Source organism: Penicillium waksmanii (assembly GCF_028829765.1).
Source record: "Penicillium waksmanii strain IBT 27052 chromosome Unknown utg000005l:1.0-5232799.0:1.0-5237142.0, whole genome shotgun sequence".
NCBI classification, from domain to species: Eukaryota; Fungi; Ascomycota; class Eurotiomycetes; order Eurotiales; family Aspergillaceae; genus Penicillium; species Penicillium waksmanii.
In genome coordinates, this window is record NW_026643252.1 from 1,839,604 (window position 1) to 1,859,924 (window position 20,321).

General features: G+C 50.4%; 9 protein-coding genes across 9 annotated transcripts; 4 read left to right on the forward strand and 5 right to left on the reverse strand.

The window, feature by feature from the left end:
* Window positions 1-980: 980 nt before the first annotated feature.
* Window positions 981-3,693, forward strand: N7481_005593 (F-box and WD domain protein; the record flags this gene model as incomplete). Its single annotated transcript, XM_057264812.1, has 2 exons — window positions 981-1,200; window positions 1,331-3,693. 2 exons carry the CDS (start codon window positions 981-983, stop codon window positions 3,691-3,693), a joined length of 2,583 nt encoding a protein of 860 aa, XP_057122532.1.
* Window positions 3,694-4,415: 722 nt separating this feature from the next.
* N7481_005594 (uncharacterized protein) lies at window positions 4,416-5,315 on the reverse strand (the record flags this gene model as incomplete). Its single annotated transcript, XM_057264813.1, has 5 exons — window positions 4,416-4,583; window positions 4,638-4,794; window positions 4,857-4,964; window positions 5,014-5,199; window positions 5,257-5,315. The coding sequence occupies 5 exons, from the start codon at window positions 5,313-5,315 to the stop codon at window positions 4,416-4,418; spliced, it is 678 nt and encodes a 225-aa protein (XP_057122533.1).
* A 701-nt stretch (window positions 5,316-6,016) lies between these two features.
* Window positions 6,017-8,542, forward strand: N7481_005595 (Zn(II)2Cys6 transcription factor; the record flags this gene model as incomplete). The annotated part of the gene is made up of 9 exons (XM_057264814.1): window positions 6,017-6,040; window positions 6,128-6,151; window positions 6,219-6,319; window positions 6,375-6,434; window positions 6,486-6,871; window positions 6,922-7,235; window positions 7,293-7,703; window positions 7,766-7,998; window positions 8,056-8,542. 9 exons carry the CDS (start codon window positions 6,017-6,019, stop codon window positions 8,540-8,542), a joined length of 2,040 nt encoding a protein of 679 aa, XP_057122534.1.
* A 491-nt stretch (window positions 8,543-9,033) lies between these two features.
* N7481_005596 (uncharacterized protein) lies at window positions 9,034-9,801 on the forward strand (the record flags this gene model as incomplete). Its single annotated transcript, XM_057264815.1, has 1 exon — window positions 9,034-9,801. The coding sequence occupies one exon, from the start codon at window positions 9,034-9,036 to the stop codon at window positions 9,799-9,801; it is 768 nt and encodes a 255-aa protein (XP_057122535.1).
* A 263-nt stretch (window positions 9,802-10,064) lies between these two features.
* Window positions 10,065-11,720, reverse strand: N7481_005597 (uncharacterized protein; the record flags this gene model as incomplete). Its single annotated transcript, XM_057264816.1, has 1 exon — window positions 10,065-11,720. One exon carries the CDS (start codon window positions 11,718-11,720, stop codon window positions 10,065-10,067), a length of 1,656 nt encoding a protein of 551 aa, XP_057122536.1.
* Window positions 11,721-11,950: 230 nt separating this feature from the next.
* On the reverse strand, window positions 11,951-14,803 carry N7481_005598 (involucrin repeat protein; the record flags this gene model as incomplete). The annotated part of the gene is given in 4 exon segments (XM_057264817.1): window positions 11,951-12,061; window positions 12,132-13,799; window positions 13,819-14,559; window positions 14,642-14,803. The coding sequence occupies 4 exon segments, from the start codon at window positions 14,801-14,803 to the stop codon at window positions 11,951-11,953; spliced, it is 2,682 nt and encodes an 893-aa protein (XP_057122537.1).
* Window positions 14,804-15,594: 791 nt separating this feature from the next.
* On the forward strand, window positions 15,595-17,313 carry N7481_005599 (putative cell surface receptor/MFS transporter (FLVCR); the record flags this gene model as incomplete). Its single annotated transcript, XM_057264818.1, has 4 exons — window positions 15,595-15,717; window positions 15,810-15,922; window positions 16,008-16,356; window positions 16,465-17,313. 4 exons carry the CDS (start codon window positions 15,595-15,597, stop codon window positions 17,311-17,313), a joined length of 1,434 nt encoding a protein of 477 aa, XP_057122538.1.
* Window positions 17,314-18,153: 840 nt separating this feature from the next.
* Window positions 18,154-18,953, reverse strand: N7481_005600 (cytochrome b-c1 complex subunit 6 family protein; the record flags this gene model as incomplete). Its single annotated transcript, XM_057264819.1, has 3 exons — window positions 18,154-18,218; window positions 18,303-18,428; window positions 18,659-18,953. 3 exons carry the CDS (start codon window positions 18,951-18,953, stop codon window positions 18,154-18,156), a joined length of 486 nt encoding a protein of 161 aa, XP_057122539.1.
* A 442-nt stretch (window positions 18,954-19,395) lies between these two features.
* N7481_005601 (GRAM domain-containing protein) lies at window positions 19,396-20,273 on the reverse strand (the record flags this gene model as incomplete). The annotated part of the gene is made up of 3 exons (XM_057264820.1): window positions 19,396-19,908; window positions 19,979-20,150; window positions 20,263-20,273. 3 exons carry the CDS (start codon window positions 20,271-20,273, stop codon window positions 19,396-19,398), a joined length of 696 nt encoding a protein of 231 aa, XP_057122540.1.
* Window positions 20,274-20,321: the final 48 nt, after the last annotated feature.

Below are 20,321 nucleotides of genomic sequence, written 5' to 3' on the forward strand. Positions count from 1 at the left end.
AAAAGAGATGGGCGAGAGCGTAGGGGGGGGTGAACGACTCTCGCGGGTTGTGGTCGATGCGTGGAGGGGTGCTTAGTCATGGAAATGGAGAAGCGGCTGGCGGTGGATGGGATGGACTCTACGGAGTACTTTAGTGCTTTACATGAAACGAGTCTCAGGAGGCTGAGTGATGGAAGGAGGGGATTACATACAGTGACAGTTTCTAGCCGATAGTAGTATAGATTATAGTACAGTATAGTATACAGTAGATCTAATCTAGAAGGATCACAGATCACAGCTTGGACTCTCACTCATACTCTCACTCTCACACGTACAGCCAGTCTCCAGCATTCTTCAAACAAAGAACGATGCGGGGAACCTGCTATAAATCCACCCTCCATTCCATCCCATTGCTCGCAGTCCTCACTCTGCCTCTGTCTAGACTTGACTCTGCTTACTCTGCTTCTCCCTTGTCGCCATCGCATACTTGAGGCCGCTGCCACGTGACTGTACATAGCTAGTAGATTCCAGCGCCCGACCCTACATAGCACTGACTTGTGTGTATTGTATATTTCCTATTTCTTATTTCTTATTTCTTATTTCCTATTTGTCGCGTCACATTCGCTCCATCAATTCTATGAACTCCATCCATCTCATACTTTGGACCTCTCGATCCGATCTATCATCTCCATTCCTAATCCCCAATTGTTAGGTGGATCCCGCTGCCAACGTGACGTGATATGCAGTCCCAGGCCTAGAAGTTCCCCTCCCAAATCATATCTATCCAACCAACGTCTATTCTGCGAGGGTTGATCCCTCCCGTGAAACCTCTGAGTGCGACTGCAGACTGACAGAGAGAGAGAGAGAGAGATCGCGTACGCGACACCCTTGCGATTTCCCTGCGACCCCTGCGATCGATAACGTCCCCCGAACCTCTCCCCAAATCGTCGCGTCGACTCATCGCCATTCGCCTTGAGACGTCAGGGTCAACATCAGCACCCATGGATGCAGATCTTGTCCCTAGATCCCCCACACGCCCAGCGCTGCAGCTGCAGGCCACAAATTTCCCCGGGTACTCTGCGCCCTCCCTTTCTCCCTCGTTCAAGTTGGATGAAGGGTATTCGGACGATACCCGGAGCCAATCTGACAAAGAGCTCATGCCGGAAAATGTCATGATGCTACCAGAATGGGTTCTTTCCCAGAGCGAAACGGATAGAGCTGGTAAGATAACAGTTTCCTGTTCTTTAAGTTCTTTATGCTTTTGTGGTGAACCCGGAGAGCCTCTCCGATGCGCGCGCACCCTCCTCTTGACCTCTCCGCCTACTGACCCATACACCCCCCTCGACAATAGAACTCGCATACAGCCTCCTTCGATCATTATCAACCTCCACACTCGCCGCAGTCGTCGATCGTCTCAATCCGCTGCTACACATGGACCCTGTTGTCAAGCTACCTCCGGAGCTTACCTTCGAGATCTTTTCATATCTTGACCCACGAACCCTTCTGACTGCCTCGCTTGCGTCTCGCTCATGGCGAGCTCGTATTCTGGACTCCGGCTTATGGAGGGTGCTCTACATCAACGAAGGCTGGCGGGTAGATATGCGCGCCATTCGCAATTTCGAACAGGAACATGCTGAGGCAATGTCACCGCTCACGCGTCGGGCCCGACCTCAACATTCAGAACCAGATCTGGGAGAGCCGAAGCTTAAGAAACGTGTACCTCCAACTTGGCTGGCTTCTCGCAGCAATGAAAGGGATGGTCCGTCTGACGCCAAGGGACATGGGTTCATCGAACCAGATGACGAAGGCGATCACCACATGGCCGATGCGAACGACCGGAGAAGCTCTCTGGCGGCAACCCCCAGCTCTTTGCCTCGGTTTCCATCTTTTCTCCAGCCGCCACTCAGATCCTCTCTTCTCACCCGATCCCCGAACGGAACCGTCAAGGTGAATTGGGTTCACCTCTATAAGCAACGACGTCGTCTTGAAGCAAACTGGCACCAGGGTCGTTTCACAAACTTTCAACTTCCGCACCCCTCCCACCCCGAAGAGGCGCACCTAGAATGTGTCTATGCAATTCAGTTCGAAGGGAAATGGCTAGTCAGTGGAAGCCGGGATAGGACGGTGCGAGTCTGGGACCTGGAAACTAAACGGTTATGGCACCGCCCCTTGGTTGGTCATGTGAAATCAGTGCTGTGCCTTCAATTCGACCCGAGCCCGGAGCAGGATATTATCATTTCTGGAAGCAGCGACAGGAGTGTGATACTATGGAAATTCTCCACAGGGAAGAAGATTCATCAAATTACGAATGCTCATGCAGACTCAGTACTCAACCTCAAATTCGACCATCGCTACTTGGTGACCTGTTCTAAGGACCGCACAGTCAAGATATGGAGTCGCCGGGAGCTCTCAGCAATGGATGAGGATTATCCTCGTATCTGCAAAGGCGGCGGAGCTACATATCCCTCATATATTGTCGATCTCAGTGATATGGCACCCAACATACTTGAGGCCAGCATCGCCCATGGTCAAATCAAATCCTTGAAACCATACACCCATTTGATGACAGTGGAAGGTCACGGAGCTGCAGTGAACGCTATGCAACTCCACGGCAATGAGGTTGTCACCGCTTCGGGAGATCGTATGATCAAAGTTTGGAATATTCGCAACGGCGCTTGTCTAAAGACTCTGATGGGTCATGAAAAGGGAATTGCCTGTGTCCAATTCGACAGTCGACGAATCATCAGTGGTAGTAACGATAACACTGTAAGAATATACGACCATGTTTCCGGCGCCGAGGTGGCTTGTCTACGTGGCCATAACAACCTTGTTCGCACTGTCCAGGCAGGCTTTGGTGACCCTCCTGGCGCCGATGAGGCACTGCGACTCGAGGCCCAAGAAGTTGAAAATGAATTTTGGAAAGCGCAGCAGGCTGGCGTTCCCGTTGACCTTGGCCCAAGGGCTTTACGGCGTGCTGGTCACTATTCAAACACTGCCGGCTCTCGGGATCCTCGCAATATTTCAGCACTTGGTGCTAAAATTCCTCCCGGCGGTGGGGGTAGCTCTTGGGCTCGCATTGTCTCTGGATCCTACGACGAATCCATCTTGATTTGGCACAAAGATCGGGATGGAGCATGGTCCATCGGCCATCGTCTCCGACAAGCTGACGCTGCGGCTAACGCTACTCGAGCCACTCTCAGCGAGGCCGCACGAGCTACTGTTTCTGCACAGGCACAACAGTTACAAGCTGCGCAAACCCTGCTTGCCCTGCCAACTGGAAACGGAACGGCTGCCGCGCCAGCGCAGAGTGCAGAGGCAACACCAGACCAAGATGCGAGCGATGACACCCAATCTCCTAACAACACAAACCCGACCCCGACCCCGACCCCAACTGCACCGCAAGAACGAGTTGCGGCTCAGCCTGGAAACCAACCTCAAGCTGTTCCAACGACTGCTCCTAATCCAGCACCGGCAGCCCATGCCACTCCACAACTCCACCAGCAATTGGCTGCCCCCAACCCACCGCAAGGCATTAACCCCCATCAAGCTCGTCGACAAATGACACAACCTCCATCATCCCGGGTATTCAAAGTGCAATTCGACTCCCGCAAGATTATCTGCGCCAGTGTAGATCCCCGTATCATTGGATGGGACTTTGCTTGTGGGGACGAGGAGATTTTGGAAGCATGCCCTTTTTTCCAAGGGCTTTCATAGCCGTGCTTTTATCATAATCACGCCCTCGCCCTTCATTCTGCCAATCTTTACTGCAGAATTGAGCCGTGAATTTCGGCTACCTTGCCAAGATGGCATAATGCCCAATACTTTTCACGAAAAGGAGCAACCAGCACTAATGTTACTGGATTTGCATACGTGATACTTAATTCCTCTAACCATTTCACCGCATCATGATGTCCCCCCTCTCTTTTGTCCCATCACCCTTGCCTCTTTTTTGGCCCAGTCATCAGTCATGTCTGTGCCTGTCTTTTCCTTTCTTTGCATCGCAGAGCCACCCCTCTTCTTATGTACTTTTTGGACACGAACCCATGGGCGCTTCTCTTGTTCCTCTCTCCCTTTCTTCCTGGGGCTTTGCATAGCGAATCGAGTGATGGGTGTTTCTATGCTACATTGAACCTGTTCTAAAGTCTCCCATTTAGCTGAATAAGCATGAGCACCGATGCAACGTTCTATAAGGTTAATATCATTCTGTTATCGCAATGCGTCTGAATAATTTAATGGAAAGCAGGCAACATGGTGGCACTGGAACAGGAACTAAGTTTGATGGTTTCCCGATTTTCCCAAGTCTCCTCGACCGTTTCAATGGGCGTCCATGGATGTAATCGGTTTTTAAGTCAAGGCTTTATATCTGAATCGTTCTCGGAAGTTGCAAAATACTTTTGCCGGGTTCTCTTGAGGCGTATGGATGTGTCTGTATTGTGTCACCACGCAATCTCCTTTCCATTATACTGCTCATAGCCCGGCACACAAATGTTCCTGAAGAGACCATTGGAGTCTTGATCAGCACTGGAAATGATATCAGTGACCGCGTTTGCACCTTCCTCTGCGGAAAGATCGCCATCGTTGCCTCCCATATCTGTTCGAAGCCACTCATGAATAGTTAGCATCTATCACCATGCCCAGTTCGAATTGATAGTACTCACTCCCGGGCTCACACAAAGAAATATCAATCCGTCTGCTTCGTAAGATAGAGCATATTGAACAGTCAATGCGTTGAGTGCGGCTTTGCTTATCTTATAAGCAGGACAGGGAGCGTAAAGGAAGGACCGAGCAGATGTTGTTGAGCCCCATGGGCTTGAGCTTGAACGGAAAGCGGCTGTGAGTATTTATTTCGAGAAAACTATAGCATTATTAAATCTCACATATTGATAACTTTCTTCATGTTTCCAGCTTGAAGAAGTGGCAGATATGATTTTATTACATTATGCGTGCCGGTAACATTGATCCTCAATTGGTCCGCCAGATCAGACCTAAAATTATATCAGTGAATTACCAGCTCGTATCTTCGGTGATACTTACATCTCTGAGACGCCACCATTTGTCCAGGAATGGACACCAGCATTGTTGATGAGGATATCTAGACCATTGACGGGAATGAGAGATTTTACTGTCTCGACAGATTGCAGTATGCTTTCCTCGCTGGAGATGTCCATTTCCACAAAGACAATATTGCTCTTGTCACTGCAAACTTCTTCGAGGTCCAGGCTAGATTTCCGAGAAGTGGCAATCACAAGACTATTGTCAGGTAAATGGAGAGCATACCTTTTCACCAACTCTAGGCCGAGCCCTCGGGCCGCTCCTGTGATGAGTACGTTCGGCATGGCTTTTGATGTCTTCCGAGTCGAGGATTGATCTTTTCTAAATCAATACCATAGAGATAATTCGGAGGCTCAAGTACGTATTTATACAATATGCCAGTGCCCATTCCGAAATCCCCACTATAAATATATGGAACGGCCCACTTCGTCATGTTTATAAAAAAGGCTCAGGTAGTGCCAGTGAACGATACCTGGCAAGACAAGACTGGTCACAATGTATTGTACAACGCAACCTTGCCCGAGTTAATTTTTCTCATTAAGAAAAAAAAGTGAGCCTTGTATACAAGGCTTAATTGGCCTCAGAAATTAGCATGAACGACAACGCGAATGGCGCTTAATCGCAACAGCAGGCATTCGCCAGCAACCCTCGGCTCGGCTGCTAAGACGGGGAACGAAAAACAATTTGATCGGTAACGTTAGCTTGGTAATTTCTAATTTGTAATTTGTAAGCTCTTGCAGATCACTAGGTTTTTCCAGTCGAGCAGTTGTTGAACAAACACGGTCTCGATTGATTTTCCTTCTTCCCCATTCATTCGGAAGCCGAGCGAAAAGGGGAAAGCGTCGGATTTTGGAAGGAATGACTCAGCGATTTCGGATAGCTCGGTCGAGAACACGCAGGAGCAAGGTAGTTTAGATGGATTTCGAGCTCAAAGGACCCCTCAAGAGATATTTTCGGAAAGCGAGGGCTTTGACAATACATTCCAATGAGTGACGACGCTCTGCGTGCCGTAAGTGTTGGCCTTGTTCTATACTACTCACAACCGGAGCCCGACCTCCACATCGCGAACATCCACGCTAACTGTTATCAACACTAGTGTGACCTCTGTCACTCCAGAAAGGTATGAATTTGACATTCATCTGGACATCTGTTTTACAGTTTTAGTGCTGAACTTGTTTTTGGAATAGGTTCGCTGCGACCGGCAACTCAATTGTGCAAATTGTCTCGATGTCGGTCTAGAGTGTCAGCGAACTCGTCCACGGCGCCCAACACGCCCTCCAGCTACAACGTACATGCCATTACTAGTGCCGTCCCGCCATAACTTGTAACTGATTTTTATCTAGTATCTCCACTCTTGGCGAAAGGCTTCTCAGGTTGGAAAGCGCAATCTCTCATCCCCACGAGTACACTCTTTCGTTCATATTCTTTTGTTGTCGTTATCTAACATCTCCCAGGACGACTGAAAGTACAAGCCCATCCCATAGTGTCAATCAGGGGGAAGAAGATAGAGGACTCAAGAGGCGGAGGTTAGACGTTGTCTCTCACCTACAAAATGCATCCAAGTCTCCCCACAGTAGCTGCACTGTTGTCACCCCAGATGAATCGACACATCATGCGGAGCAAGCCAAAGCTGTCTTCCAAGGAGAGCTTGAAGGAAATGAAAGTATGAATCTTGAAAGGCAGTCTATTCTAAGATCTGCATTGGATTTTGTGAGTGCCATGACACAGGGGAGGGTTTCAAATCTCGAAGAAGGCGTTCAGTCGGAAGTTCGAGACGACAGTCCAATTGTCACAGAATTCACTGCACCGCCCCCTGAAATATTCTACATGCTTTTCAAAGGTAAGTCACCCCCGCATTTACTTTGAGAGCATGTACTAAAAGAATAACAGAGCCACCAGCTGCGGCTGGAGCACTCAACATACAATGGCCAGACCATATCTCTCAGGAGTGTCTCGAGAGGATGATTGCCGTTTTGATCAATGGTGAATCACAGGGACAAATATTCTACCAATACTGCGTCTGCATCTATGTCAAGGCTCTATTCTACCTTAGTCAGATGCCAAGAGTTTACAAAAATTCCACCATCAATCAGCAATTTCTCAAGTCAAAAAGATTGTATGAATCATATGCTCTTCATGCCTTGAAGAATCTCAGTTTTTTGAGCAACCCCACCCTCCCTTTTATCCAATCACTGATATCTGCGGTATGTCTTCAATATATTTCAAAGAAAGGGCCATTTCTGATCATTAATTCTGCTTAGGCATTTTTGATGCAATATACTGGTAACATGAGCCAAGCCTGGATCATGAATTCCTATGCCGCCCGCCAAATCGTCGCACTAAAATATCATGAAACTCGAAGCCCTGTTTCGAGGTCCGATCCAAATGAGGACATCCAAAGCTCTTTATACTGGTGCTATTATCTTGACCGCACTCTCAGCGCCCTCCTCCTTCGACCTTTATCATTACCCGAGCCACTTATATCTCCCGCGGACCTCATCGTTCCAAACAAATCACAGCCTCATCTACCGTTGATTCGAATTCTTATGGAGCTGGCACAAGTACAGGGTGACCTCTTGAGCTGTGGAAAAGCAGATAGTACTCGTCAAATACTTGCGAACCACTCAAAGCTTCAAGAGAGGATGGATGTCATAAAGTCCAGTTTGCAGGCGGTAAGTATTGATCACGGATACATCGGAACTGGCTAGCTAATCTAATATTCTATTATTTCTAGACTCGGGAATCCGTCAATGAATTTCTATCCTGTGATTGGATCTCAGGAGAATTCTGCTACTATGCAATTCTGGTCGATATTCTTCGATCTCGATTGAAGTACTCATTTTCACCCCTCACACACAAAGAATGCGTTGCATGTGCTCGCAAATCTCTCAAAGCACTGCGGTACTTGCAAAAAAACCCCGGAAAGAGTCCTGGCTTTGCGGACCCATACCCGACGTTTCTGACATGGTAAGCTGTCCTCACGTTCCAAAGATTCCGACAAGAGGAAAAATTAACAAGGCTCAGGACAATGTTCCTATACCCACTGAGTCCATTTTTCGTTCTATTTTGCAATATTATCGGAGAACTCGACTTCGATGATTACACCTTAATCCAAGACATTACCCAAAGCCTGACTCCATTCGCCGCAAGCCCGTATATTTCAAAGTTGCTAAAACTCCTCGAGTCACTTCAAAATTTCTGCATCCCCTTGATTGAAGCTAAGCAGCGTTTGGGACCAAAATCCAAAGTCGCCCCCTGGTATCCATCGATGACTGGGGCACTGCCGGAGACTTCAACGACCATAGAACCCAGTTTTCCGGTCGATAGTGGCTCTTCTTACGCAAATCCTGTGGCACCTGTATTACCACAGCAAGTTCAATCCCATGGCGATCAAGCGTACCCGCCGACCGATGAACTTATGTGGCACCTATGGAACAGCCAGTTGTCAATGGAGTGCTTTGAGTCTGATTTCATTGGCCTTGATCCATCAAACGGGAACGGTAACTTCTGAGATGGAATTCTGTTAGAAAAGTCTCCATTCTTTTTCTTATGATTAATGATAGAATATTTGGTGGTAAAATTAGATCCCAGGCGTTTTCTTCTCTTCAATTCCAAGGTTGCATACTAGTAGGGCTAGTACTAGTAGTGATTTTGCGTTCTGCTTTCACGGTTTCCAGTTTGGAATATTTATCCAACATTAAAGTTTTCATACTATCAAGCCTACTATGACTGGTAGTACGATTCAATAGTAACACCAGTCAACTTTTTAACTCCACCGTGCCATAGTCAAAAACAAACCTTGGAATACCTAGGTATATCTCGGATTTCCGTTCGGAACCCGAGCTCTCCGGGCATCCGACCCTTCCTAGTAAACACGCGAACGCAAAGGAATTACTGGTTCGGTCACCGAGTCTTAAGAGCTTTTTAATCTTTTCGACATGCAATTTGAATTTGCCACTCAATAATAGTTCACAATCTCATCTTTCAGGCCGCGTGACAGCCATGAGACCGAATCTTCGTTACTTTCTACAATCGGCCAAGGTAGCCACCGCCGGAGGCGCAATTGGACTGGGCTCATTCTTTATTTACACCCGGAAGGCGGAATTCACTTCTATCGCCGAATCGGATCCTATCTTCAAGCTTGCCGAAGATAGGGGTTGGAATCCATATCGTAACCCGACGACTCACGATTTTTACGTGCGACGCGTCTCGCTGAGTGATATTCGTCCTGAGCTTCGGGATTCGCCTACTGAGTTGGCAAAGACTTTTTGTGCTGGGGTTTGGAGTGATTGGGGTAATATTTTCAGTCTTGGTATTTTTCTTGTCGGTTATATGGATTGTTTAGCTAACACGTTTCAATTCTTGGATGGTGTAGGATTCTCAATTCAACGAGCCCTGTTGAGAGGGGCGCGGAATGACTCGAATCAAGATCACCTTTGGACTATTGAGGACATGCTGTCTTCCGACTACAGTGAAGGTACACTGATAGCCGATTCTTTCGAGGTATTAGAAAAGAAAGATGGCCGGATAGTGGTTCGCGGTGGGGATTCTCCGTCAAACAAAGCGCTCCGTCCGTTTGACGTGATTTTAGAATTGTCCGCCGTTATTCAGGAGGATGAGCAAGCGGTTGATTTTGGATTCAAATCTGTTTTTTTCACGGGAGATAAGCATAGTGGGCAGCCTCCAATGCCGGGATTTGCGGTTTGGTTGCATTTACAGTATGCCAAGTTGCTGCTCGAGACTGGGATCTTGAATACAATGGTGCGGTGAGCGTAGCCCTAGAGAGCACATTGAAAGTGTACGATACCTAGGTATGTAATATAGAATGAAGCACCCCTCTCTGTATGTGAAAACGAATGTTCTTATTTGTCTGTCCGATGAGTGATCTTCGCTCGGCAGAGTACATTGAAACAGTGTAGCGCGGACTGAAATCTAATCTAACAATAATGAGCATCTGATAGAGGAAGGACAAAGCAGAAGGATTGACAATTTGGGAAAGAATACAGTGTTTAGCGGAACGGCGTACGGGATATTTATGGCATACGCTGTTTCAAAACAGCGACACCCCGATGAACAAAGTTAGCCGCCATTGTCCACACGCGGCGTTCGGGCTGCTCTGGAATACCAGTACCCTCATGACGCTGCGGACCTTCAGTTCGAACGGGAGATGACCGGCTTGGTGCTGTTGTATAGCTATCTCGGGAGGTAATGGGTCCAAGTGGTGTTCCCTGATCTGTTCCTTGATTTGCTCCAGGGCTTATTCCCTGATTGATAACATCAACAATTCGACCGCGAAAGCAACAGCATAGAAGCAATGGCATGGGAATTCGAGACAAAATTTTGTAGGCTGCGTTTAGCTGAGGTACAGGTACAGGTTCGGTATCTAGTTCTTCTTCTTGAATTGTCTGGTTGACAACTGTGTGTCTCTGAAAAGAGTCAGATGGACTGCCCTGGCCTTGGAATTGTCGGCGCTGATCTCTGATTCTAGCTGGGTTTCGCGGAGGTGCTATCATAGCAACAGGATCTTGGGTAGAATCTCCAGTAGGATCTCGAGAAGGTGATCGAGAAGATGATCGAAGAGATGATCGAGCAGGTGATGACCCAGGCTCCGGAGACGTAGAAGCGAACATTTCCGCGATAGAAGGTCTAAATAGTCTGGCGTATCTTTTCGGAAGAGACAAGGTACTCTTGAAACTAGAAGTTTCGGCTGCCGTCCCAACACTTGTCCTTCTGGATTCGGCAGGGCCAGGTTCATCTGTAGCAGCTTGGGTAGCTGCCAGTGGTATATTATCCACGTGAAACGTATGATCATATAAACCCTGTGCAAAATCCATTCCATGGCCACTTTGTCGAGGACCAAATCCACCAAGTACCCTTGTGCCATCGGGCGCTCTTCCAATACCCCGAATAGATTGTATAGCTGTGGCAGCCGTAGCCGTGGCCGTAGGTATAAGCTGACTTGGGGACTGGAGGCCAAACAATCTCCTGATTGCCCCATTGGGAGAATTCCCGCGCCAACTATTAGTAGTAGGTGGAGATGGCCCCCTGGTGAATTGAGCAGACGCAGCCATGGCTTCCGGGGTGCCAAATGATGGGACCCCGGGGGGAGTAGGTATCCTTGTCGGTGGTGGAAAGGGAGGTTGATGAACCCTTACAGCTGGTACGTTCCCAGGCCACTGAGGGGTTGCGGCACTTCCGTCAAAAGTATCGAGTGAAATAGCCCTGCGGCGTGTGGGCGGAAGAGTGGCCATTTCCACTGACAGTTCACCTTCCGGGTGTGAATATGGTTTGTATAAACCATCAGTAACGAATTCGTTGCACCACCGAAAGCCCTCTCTCCTTTGTCCTGGGATTCTGCCATTTCGCGTCTGAGGGACCGAGTCATCCTGAGACGAGCCCGATGGAAGAAACATGGCTATATGCGAAGCCAATTCCTCTTCAACAGGTTGGACATCGGGAACTTGGTGATCATCGTTTGGCGTAGGGTACGTGTCAGCAGTGACTATGAGTTCCTCATCACTGTAAAGGGTTCTCGCGTCGTCGTCGGGTGATGTTGAAGTAGAGTTGTAAGCATCGCTAACATGTGGTGCAGTGTCTGACCTGGAATAAAATCTGGCGGTGCTGGGGCCGGGGCCCGCTTCCGGGTCATCATCGCATGGCCCTCGGCTCTGTCTCTGTCGGAATGCCATGAAGGAGGGAATAATAAGAGCTGGTCAGTGGGAAGGGAATGGGATATTTGAAGGAAGAGGAGGTGAAGGAGGAGGTAATCGAAGAGAGAAAAGGAGGTCAAGGTTGGTCAACGAGATCGCGCCTGCCGCCACATGCAATTATCATACAACTAAAACAAGGAAAGAGTCGAGTCTATATATGTACAGTTACAGTAAAAGTTTCCGGGAAAATCGGGTTGAACAGGTCATCATCATAAGGGGGTGCCAATGGGACTTGGGCCAGGCTTGCCCGTCACCTGCGCATGCTCCTTTTTGAGGGCTCGCAACAGTCCTTCGATTCTGCGGCGCTCTTCTTGTTCCGCCTGTGACCAGAGTTAGTATTGCTTTGAAAAGAGAGAGAAAAAAAATGTTGTGGTGGAAAAGTAAACTGACCTTCAGAATCTTCATGTTCTCGTTGCGAGTATCACGCATCATCTTCTTAAACTCGTTCTTCAATACCATAGTGGAAGTGGTCTCGAGGGTTGGATCGCGGCCCATCGACGTCGGACTGCTGAGGTTCATCCAGCTGATACGTTCCTCGCTCAGCTGCTGCTCCAGTTGCTCACTGCGATCCCGCAGACTATCAATCACGCCCTCGAAACGTTCCCGTTCCTTCTCGAACTCAATGCTGGCCTTGGTCATTGCCTCGTAATCATCAATGGTTTCCCGAAGCTCCTTCTCAAGAGTGTCAGCTCGTTGCTGGAGATCACCGCCGCCGCGTTGGCTCTTGAGAGCGGCAAGCTCTTCGGTAAGTTCAATGTTGCGGGTGTTGAGGGCATCGATCTCGTTCTGGAATTCAGGATTGGCGGCCGCTTCTGCTGCACGCTGTGCCCGTGTACCATAAGCACCATCCAGCTCAGCCTTGACCATGGTAAGTTCGGTCGTGATTCTCACAACCTCGCCCTCCATATCAGTCATCTCATTTTGTAGGCGGGTGCTGTTCTCTTCGGCTTGGATACGCTGGTCGACAGCCTCTTGCACACGCGCATCGACTTCTTGTAGACGAGACTCGGCCTCCTGGGCACGGGAAGCAGCTTCCTGGAGACGGAATTCGGCTTCTTGTGCGCGAGACTCGGCTTCCTGCACACGAGAAGCCTCCTCTAGTCCGCGAGAATTGATGGTCTGAAGATGGGACTCAGCCTCTTGCAGGCGAGACTCGGCTTCCTGTAGACGAGACCCGGTTTCTTGCAAGCGGAATTCAGCTTCCTGTGCACGCGACTCGGCCTCCTGCACACGAGAATCGGACTCTAGTCCACGAGAAGTAACCGCTTCCATGCGGGAGTCAGAATCGCTACGAATCTGCTGGATATCAACCTCGAGCTGTGTGACCTGGCGCTCAGCACGATCACGAGCCTCTCTCATTTCCTCGATTTGAGCCTCGGATTGGGACGCCTCATACTCGGCGCGGTCGCGGGTTTCCCTCATTTCCTCCGTGCGAGCATCGGCCTCGCGGTGTAGCGACTCCACAACACTCTGCAGACGTGCGATCTCGCCTTCGGCCTGGACCAAAGAGGCCTTGGCTTCGTCTTGGGAAGAACCGTCATGGCGCATGGCCTCCAACTGTTGCATGACGACATCAAGCTCGTCCTGGGCAGACTTGCCATCTCTGCGTGCGTGGGACAATTGTTCAGTCAGATCGCCGATGTGAGCATCACGCTCGGCGTCGGACTTGGAGTTGAGCTCGCGTTGCTGTTGGATCTGCGTTGTCAGAATGCTCTTCTGCTCAAGCAGTCCGTCTACCCGGCTTGCCAACCCATCGACACCGGTTTGGAGATATGACAGTTGTTCCTCTAACCCATCACCATCGTAAGCAGAGGGAGGCGGCGGGAGTGTCGGCGAGCGAGTTAATCCAAAGCGGTCAACAATGTTCTGGAGACGCTCGTTGACGTCGGTGATCTGTTGCTTCCAGGCCCCCTCAATCTCCGGAGCCGGGGCTGCACCAGAAGCGGAGACACCCACCGCTGCAGCGGCTGGGCGCGAACCCAGGGTGTTCAAGCTATTCTCAAGGTATACCAAGTGCGCCTCAGCGGCAGATGCGGGATCGAGGGATCGGTTCGCGGACTTGGGGGGGAGGATCAACAAACTCGTCCGGTGTAGCTTCAATCATCATGTTGCACATGCGCTCGCTGAGTTCCTCCAGTCTCCTCTGGGTGGCTTCTGCGGCCTCCGAGGATAGCCCAGACGATGGAGCATTGACCTCGATCCTTCCTTTCACGCCATAGTTATCCAAATGCTCGGGTGTGCGGTAGAGACTGCGGTCGTCGAATTCGTGGCCATCGTAAAGTTCATCGGACGGTGCATCAAGGTTCTTTGGGCCCTTTCTCATACCCTTATGGGTCATCTGCAGGACACCCGCGGTATGCTCTAGCAGGCGCTGACCGATCTGCTGAGACCTGCGCTCGAGCTTCCAGAGCTCCTGGGCCAGGTCCTCGCACTTGCGCTGGCTCATTGCCAGTTCCGAATCGCTCTTGTCCAGTATGTCGGTAGTTCCATTCTTCCCAAAGATACTGCGGCTTCTGCGGTGTGATTTGGAAGATCCGTTGACGCCGTATTCACCGCTATCCCGGGGGCTGGGGGGACTGTAGAGTCGACCGATTGACTGAGCAGCGTCGCGCAGCTTGGTCTCGAGGGCCAGCTTGCGTTTTGAGCCTTCGATTCGACTGGAGAGTAGTGTGCGTTCCTTCTTCAAGTCCTCCACTTCTTCAAATGACAGTATCTCGAAGTTGTTGCTGTCCCCTATCGCGGTCTCGGTCAACAAGTACATGGTGACGGGGTCGTTGGTATTGACGAGGACTGAGCTGCGCGGGTGAGCGGCATTGAGCTGTTTGACGGGAAATCTTCTGTTAGCTTTGGAGAGGCTGCTGAGTTGGTGGGAGCCCTGAGTATGGGGGGGTTCCCCTTACCGGGTTGTACCGCGATCGGTCGTCATGTTGAGGGTGGACAGCATCACGGTAGCCGTCGACGAGGGATTTCCCGATGGGAGCATTGGCATCGGAGATGGTGGCGGTGGAGAGATAGCGAGGGTCGCCATAAGAAGACTGGCTGGAGCGAAGGCTGATATTCATGATGGGGGGAATTTAGGCGCAAAGGAATGTAATACAGCCCGGGGGGGAAATATGTGGACACTCGGGGGGTTTCAGGGATTCAAGAGTGGGCTTCGCACATCCTGAAATTCGTGACTAGCAGGTAACTGATCGGTAGTCAAGTCCACAGGCGATGGGCTCAAACTCGAGAAACCGGGTGAATAGAGAAGGTGAAGAGTCAAGCGCAAAAAAAGAAGATGGCGGGGAGGGAAAAGACCAGCCGCGCGATCTGCGGATGCCTCAGCCACACTTTTAAGGTACTCATGACCATATATGATTATGATTTTGATCATGATCATGATCATGATCTATTTGATATCTACTCTATGGATAATGTCAACTACCCCAGATAAATCATCCGTGGATCAGGGGCCTCGTACCGGGTGATCCAGTTCATGGTTACCTCTTAGCCTGGTTTCACATTAAAACGAGGAGCCAAAACACCACGGAACTCATTTCTCCTCCGACTCCTTTTTAAGCGAAGCCCATGGCGTTGGCACATGCCTAGGGTAGTATGGAGAAGATAATAAATAAGGTCTAGCTGAATCTGGGGGTACCTGACGTATACCACTTAGACCGGTGGGGTTGCCTGTACCGGCCATGTCATTCACGACGCAAAGACGCAAAGCCCCAAAGCCTGGGGGAGAACCGGAGGAAGCTAACTGGAGATGGATTCGAAGGTTCCTTTGTGTCCGGATCTTTATCTACTGACTGATTTCCCCCTCTTCCTTTCCCCTTCCCTTCCCTTGTCATGCTGATGTCTGATCTCCGCCATGGTCCCCAAGCCTCCAGACTCTACCTTGTCGTCAACCCCACAACCCCAGTTTAGAGTCTACAAACGACGTTTTTGGGGTTTGGCACAGCTGGTTCTACTCAACATCGTCGTCAGTTGGGATGTATGATATGCCTATGCCTATCCTATGCCTATGCCTATGCATATGCCTATGTATAGCCATCTCTTGCTGACCACTGTATCCTTCCATCATAGTGGTTAACCTTCTCTTCCATCTCCACCACTACCGCCGAATACTTCCAAGTCTCTGAGAGCGCCATCAATTGGCTAAGTACTGGCTATCTCTTTGCCTTTTGTGTCGCAAGCCCGTAAGTATATCCATCGATATATACTACTAGTAGAGTATACCGCCCATCCATTTATTGCATCAACCTCGCTCACTCTGTGTCACAGGTTCGTCATTTGGGTCTTGAACAAAGGCGGCCCCAAACCAGCCATAATTACAACGGCCTCGCTCTTACTCGTCGGAAACTGGCTGCGCTATGCAGGTACCAAGGCGAATGGAGGCATCTTTGGCCTGACCATGTTTGCCCAGATCCTGATTGGCCTGGCGCAACCCTTCTGCTTATGCGCGCCCACTCGATACAGCGATCTATGGTTTTCGGATAAAGGTCGCACGAGCGCAACTGCTGTCGCCAGTCTAGCCAACCCTCTAGGCGCGGCAATTGGACAATTGGTCGGTTCGGAATGGGCAACCAAGCCATCCGATATCCCCAATATGGTCCTGTACATCTCGATTATTGTGAGTTCAAGTTGGATGTTGGAAATCACCCAGGAAAACTAGTACCTACTACTACGAGTATGCAAGCCCGTGGAACACTTTCGCTAACGATCCATTGAATCAAATTAGTCGAGTGTTGCTGCGATCCCATCCTTCTTCATCCCTGCGGCACCTCCGACTCCCCCCAGCGCATCATCCGCCATCCCGCGAACCCCATTGCGACTCGCGACTCGCCAACTCCTCGGAACGCTAGAATTCTGGTTAATTCTAGTTCCATTCGCCGTCTACGTGGGTTTCTTCAATAGTGTCTCATCACTATTAAACCAAATCCTTAGCCCATACGGCGCATCGGAGACAGACGCAGGTATCGCAGGCGCCATCCTAATCGTAGTCGGTCTCGTCACCGCAGCCATCATGTCGCCCATCACAGACAAATACAAGCATTATCTGGGCTCAATCCGAGTGCTAGTTCCCATCGTGGTAGCCTCCTACATCGGACTGATCTTCGCACCATCCAGTTCGGCCGGAATTGGACCCTCGTACGTCGTTATGGCGTTGATGGGCGCTTCATCGTTCGCACTACTTCCCATTGTGCTGGAGTATTTGGTTGAGATTACGTACCCATTCTCACCCGAGATTGGATCGACCATTTGCTGGACAGGTGGGCAGTTACTCGGTGCATGCTTTATTCTCATCCAAGATGCGCTCAAGGCGAGTGGAGATGCGGATCCGCCGTTCAATATGCGCAATGCGTTGATCTTTGCTGCTGTTGTTTGTGCGGTTGCTGCTCCGTTCCCGCTTTCCCTTGGTCTCTTTGGTCGTGTCGTAACTCGTCGTCGTCTGGAGATTGATCGTGGGGTTGAGTTGTCGGCTGCAGATGTTGGGTTACAGATTAACTCCAATGATGGTCCCGAGGAGGAGTTGGCTCCGGATAAGGCTTCGGCGGCCTATCGAGAATCCGGGTTGAAGAGTGTCTGAACGTGAATAGTAGTTCGAAGTATTTAAGGCTATTTCCGTAATTTGTGGAATTGCACATATGCACATACCCTGGGCTGATACCTTCTGCTCTGCCGAGCTTATACCCTTTTTCATGTTTATGACTTTTTTCTTCATTAGCCAGTGGTATTCAATGTGGTTCTCGCCTCTTAATTACATGACTCGGGTATGATATGGACACGGATGGCCAGGTGGCTCTGGAATGGATAGAGCAATGAAGTTGATTAGGCCGTCATCCGGGGCCAGTCACGACCCAGAGGTATTGAACCACCGCAGCGGGTGGTTATAAGCATGGATGAGCGAGCCGGGCTTGCCCCATTCGTCGAAGCCTACTATTATTTGATAGCGTGGGCTACAATGGAAGATCATATATGATAAGTCTCTTCAATCTAAACTTCCGTTTTAACAGATGAGATTCGTCTTAAAACCAAATAAATGAAACACGAGCACAGTTCGAATAGGCGGAAGACCAGCTATCTGTACATGCAAGGCAGGGAAAAGGGCGGATCTATTATCGTTTTTCCATTTCCTTCCTCCCTGCCTTGAAACACCATATGCGTACACCCCAAAACAGAGGGGGTTCAGTTCCCCTCTAATCACTTCGTGCTTTCTCTCACACACAAAAATAAAGGACATAAACGGCAGACTGTCAAGTGACCAATACGACAGTCATCAGGAGAGCGGTAATAAACTTCGTTTTTCGACGTGGCGTTCCGGAGGAGGTTCGCTCATATCAGGACCCAGTTGGGAGGGATCTTGCAGTCGAGTCGATGTGGAACAGTGGGAAATATAGCGTCGAAAAGGAGCCTGAAGATGATCCGCTTACTTGAGCTCCCTCCAGAGCTTGGGGGCGGCACAGGCGGTAGCGCAGTGGGTGAGGTGGAAGACTAAATTATGTATCAGCATGGGACATTGTCATCGATCGGGTGGATTTCCGGGTTCGCGAGGGAGTCCCGCGGTAATCAACATACACTCCTCAACACAGTCCTCCTTGACACCCTTGAAGTCATCACCCGCCTCCTCCTGGCGAGTGACGCGCTCAACGCACTCGTCGTAGTGGTGCTTGTACGGGGCACACTTGGCAGAGTTGGCGCAGTCTAGACACAATTTGGGTCAGTCATGTCTTTGATTGAGATGATACCGGATGATGTGAAGGGGTTCCGCTGCCATTGAGTCCTTGGGGGTAGATGGTGTGATTCCGACGATCCGAGCGAACGAATGCGAAACACCCGCTCGCTCAGCGCGTACAAACACCAAGACTCGCCAGCATGCAATAACAATCCTTCAATGATAATGGTATCATCCGAATGATAGAAAGTTCACTCACCCTCCTCGAGCTTAGGCTTGATGTCCTCAGGCTCATCCTCCTCCTCTTCCTCCTCTTCCTCTTCTTCCTCTTCCTCCTCGGCGGCGGCCTCCTCCTCTTCGGGGGCCTCCTCAGAAGACTCCTCAGATGGGGTCTCCTCGGCGGACTCGGACTCTTCGGTGGCCTCCTCGGTCTTCTCGGCGGGCTCGTCCTGGGGGGTGGAGGAGGTCTCAACGTCGGCGGCGGGAGCCTCAGCCTGGGCCTCGGCGAAGCCCAGGGAGGAGACGACGTCAGTGAAAAAGTCGGTGAAACCCATTGCGACTGTCAATTGGCAACAGTGACCGGAGGTCGTGGAGTAGTGGGGGGGATATGGGGTTGTAGGTAGGGGTTGGGGTTAAGTCGAGGATGTGGTTTTCCAAGCTCGGGCTGGAAAATCGGGACGCCCCGGCCGCTGCGAATTATGCCGCACGTGATTGGCTAACTACTGTTTGCTGAGAGTCGCCCATCGGAACCGGCTGCATCGGGGGGTTTATCTACGATTATGACTATGTCTGGTTATTTAAAAGTGCTTCTACTTGGTTGGGATGCAAAGTTTCTTGGTCAGGGTTCATCAATTCATAACAAAGGGGAGAAAACCGGTGCACGCCAATGCTCGCTCTCTAGTACGGGCTACCGCTTTGGAATCATTATTCGACAAATCATAGTATACAGACGAAAGATCAGGGTTATGAGTTGAGTTTTATTTCCCAGGAAACCTCTCAACTCGCCCGGCGCAGCCGTTCCTCCAGCTCAGTAGCCACACTTTGGCTCTGGACCTCCTCGTAGCAAGGCGGAGGTTCAGCGGGCTCCGGGCCCGCTTCAGATGTCGTTCGAGTTTGTTCTGGCGTCACGGGCGCTTCGCCGACAACAGTGCTGTGGCTGGAATTTCCGGGCCCCTCGTAGGCAGGCAGTTCTTCCAGATGAACCGCTGACAGGTCTACACTTCGTAGGCCACGGGCACCATCATTCTGAACCTCGACAGCTTGCTCTAGTCGCTCCTTTATTCGTTCGAAGTTGGTGTGGAAGTCAAAGGCCCCTCCCTCCTTGAAAGTCACTTTGATCTGTACGGCTGGTAGGTTGGCGGAGATGCCGCCGCCAGGGACAGGTTGGACGAGAGCGGTCCAGACATTAGGACCGAAGAAAGGCGCGGAGACATGAGAGTCACGAATGTGGAGGAGCGGAGAGGAGAAGGATTGGAGGGTGTCGGACTTTTGGGCTGGAAGGTAGACGAGCTAGTTCCACGAATGTCAGTATCAGAGCATTTCAAGTAGGGGGGTCTCTGCACGCAGCGATCAAACGAACTCGTTGGTTTGTGAGATGGATACAGCCAGCGCTGCTCTGGATTGATAAGCTCTCGGGCCCCTTGTAGTTGGGAAGCGGCGTCAGTGCAAGGCTGGTGCGGGGAGGCGAGGAGTATATCAGGCGTTCGTTAGGCAGGCGGACGAAGCCTTCCTGGTCATTCAGCATCACCCAGCTACGATGTGTTAGTTAAGCATGAGGGATGTTCTTATCTTGGCGCCAACAGTAGACTGCCAAGGGAGGAAGGGGGAACCCTAACCTGGGAACCCTTGGGAAGGCGGACTTACTTGATAGACATGCTGATAGCAGATAGTCATGCGACTGGGGTGAGGGTAGTAGGGTTGGT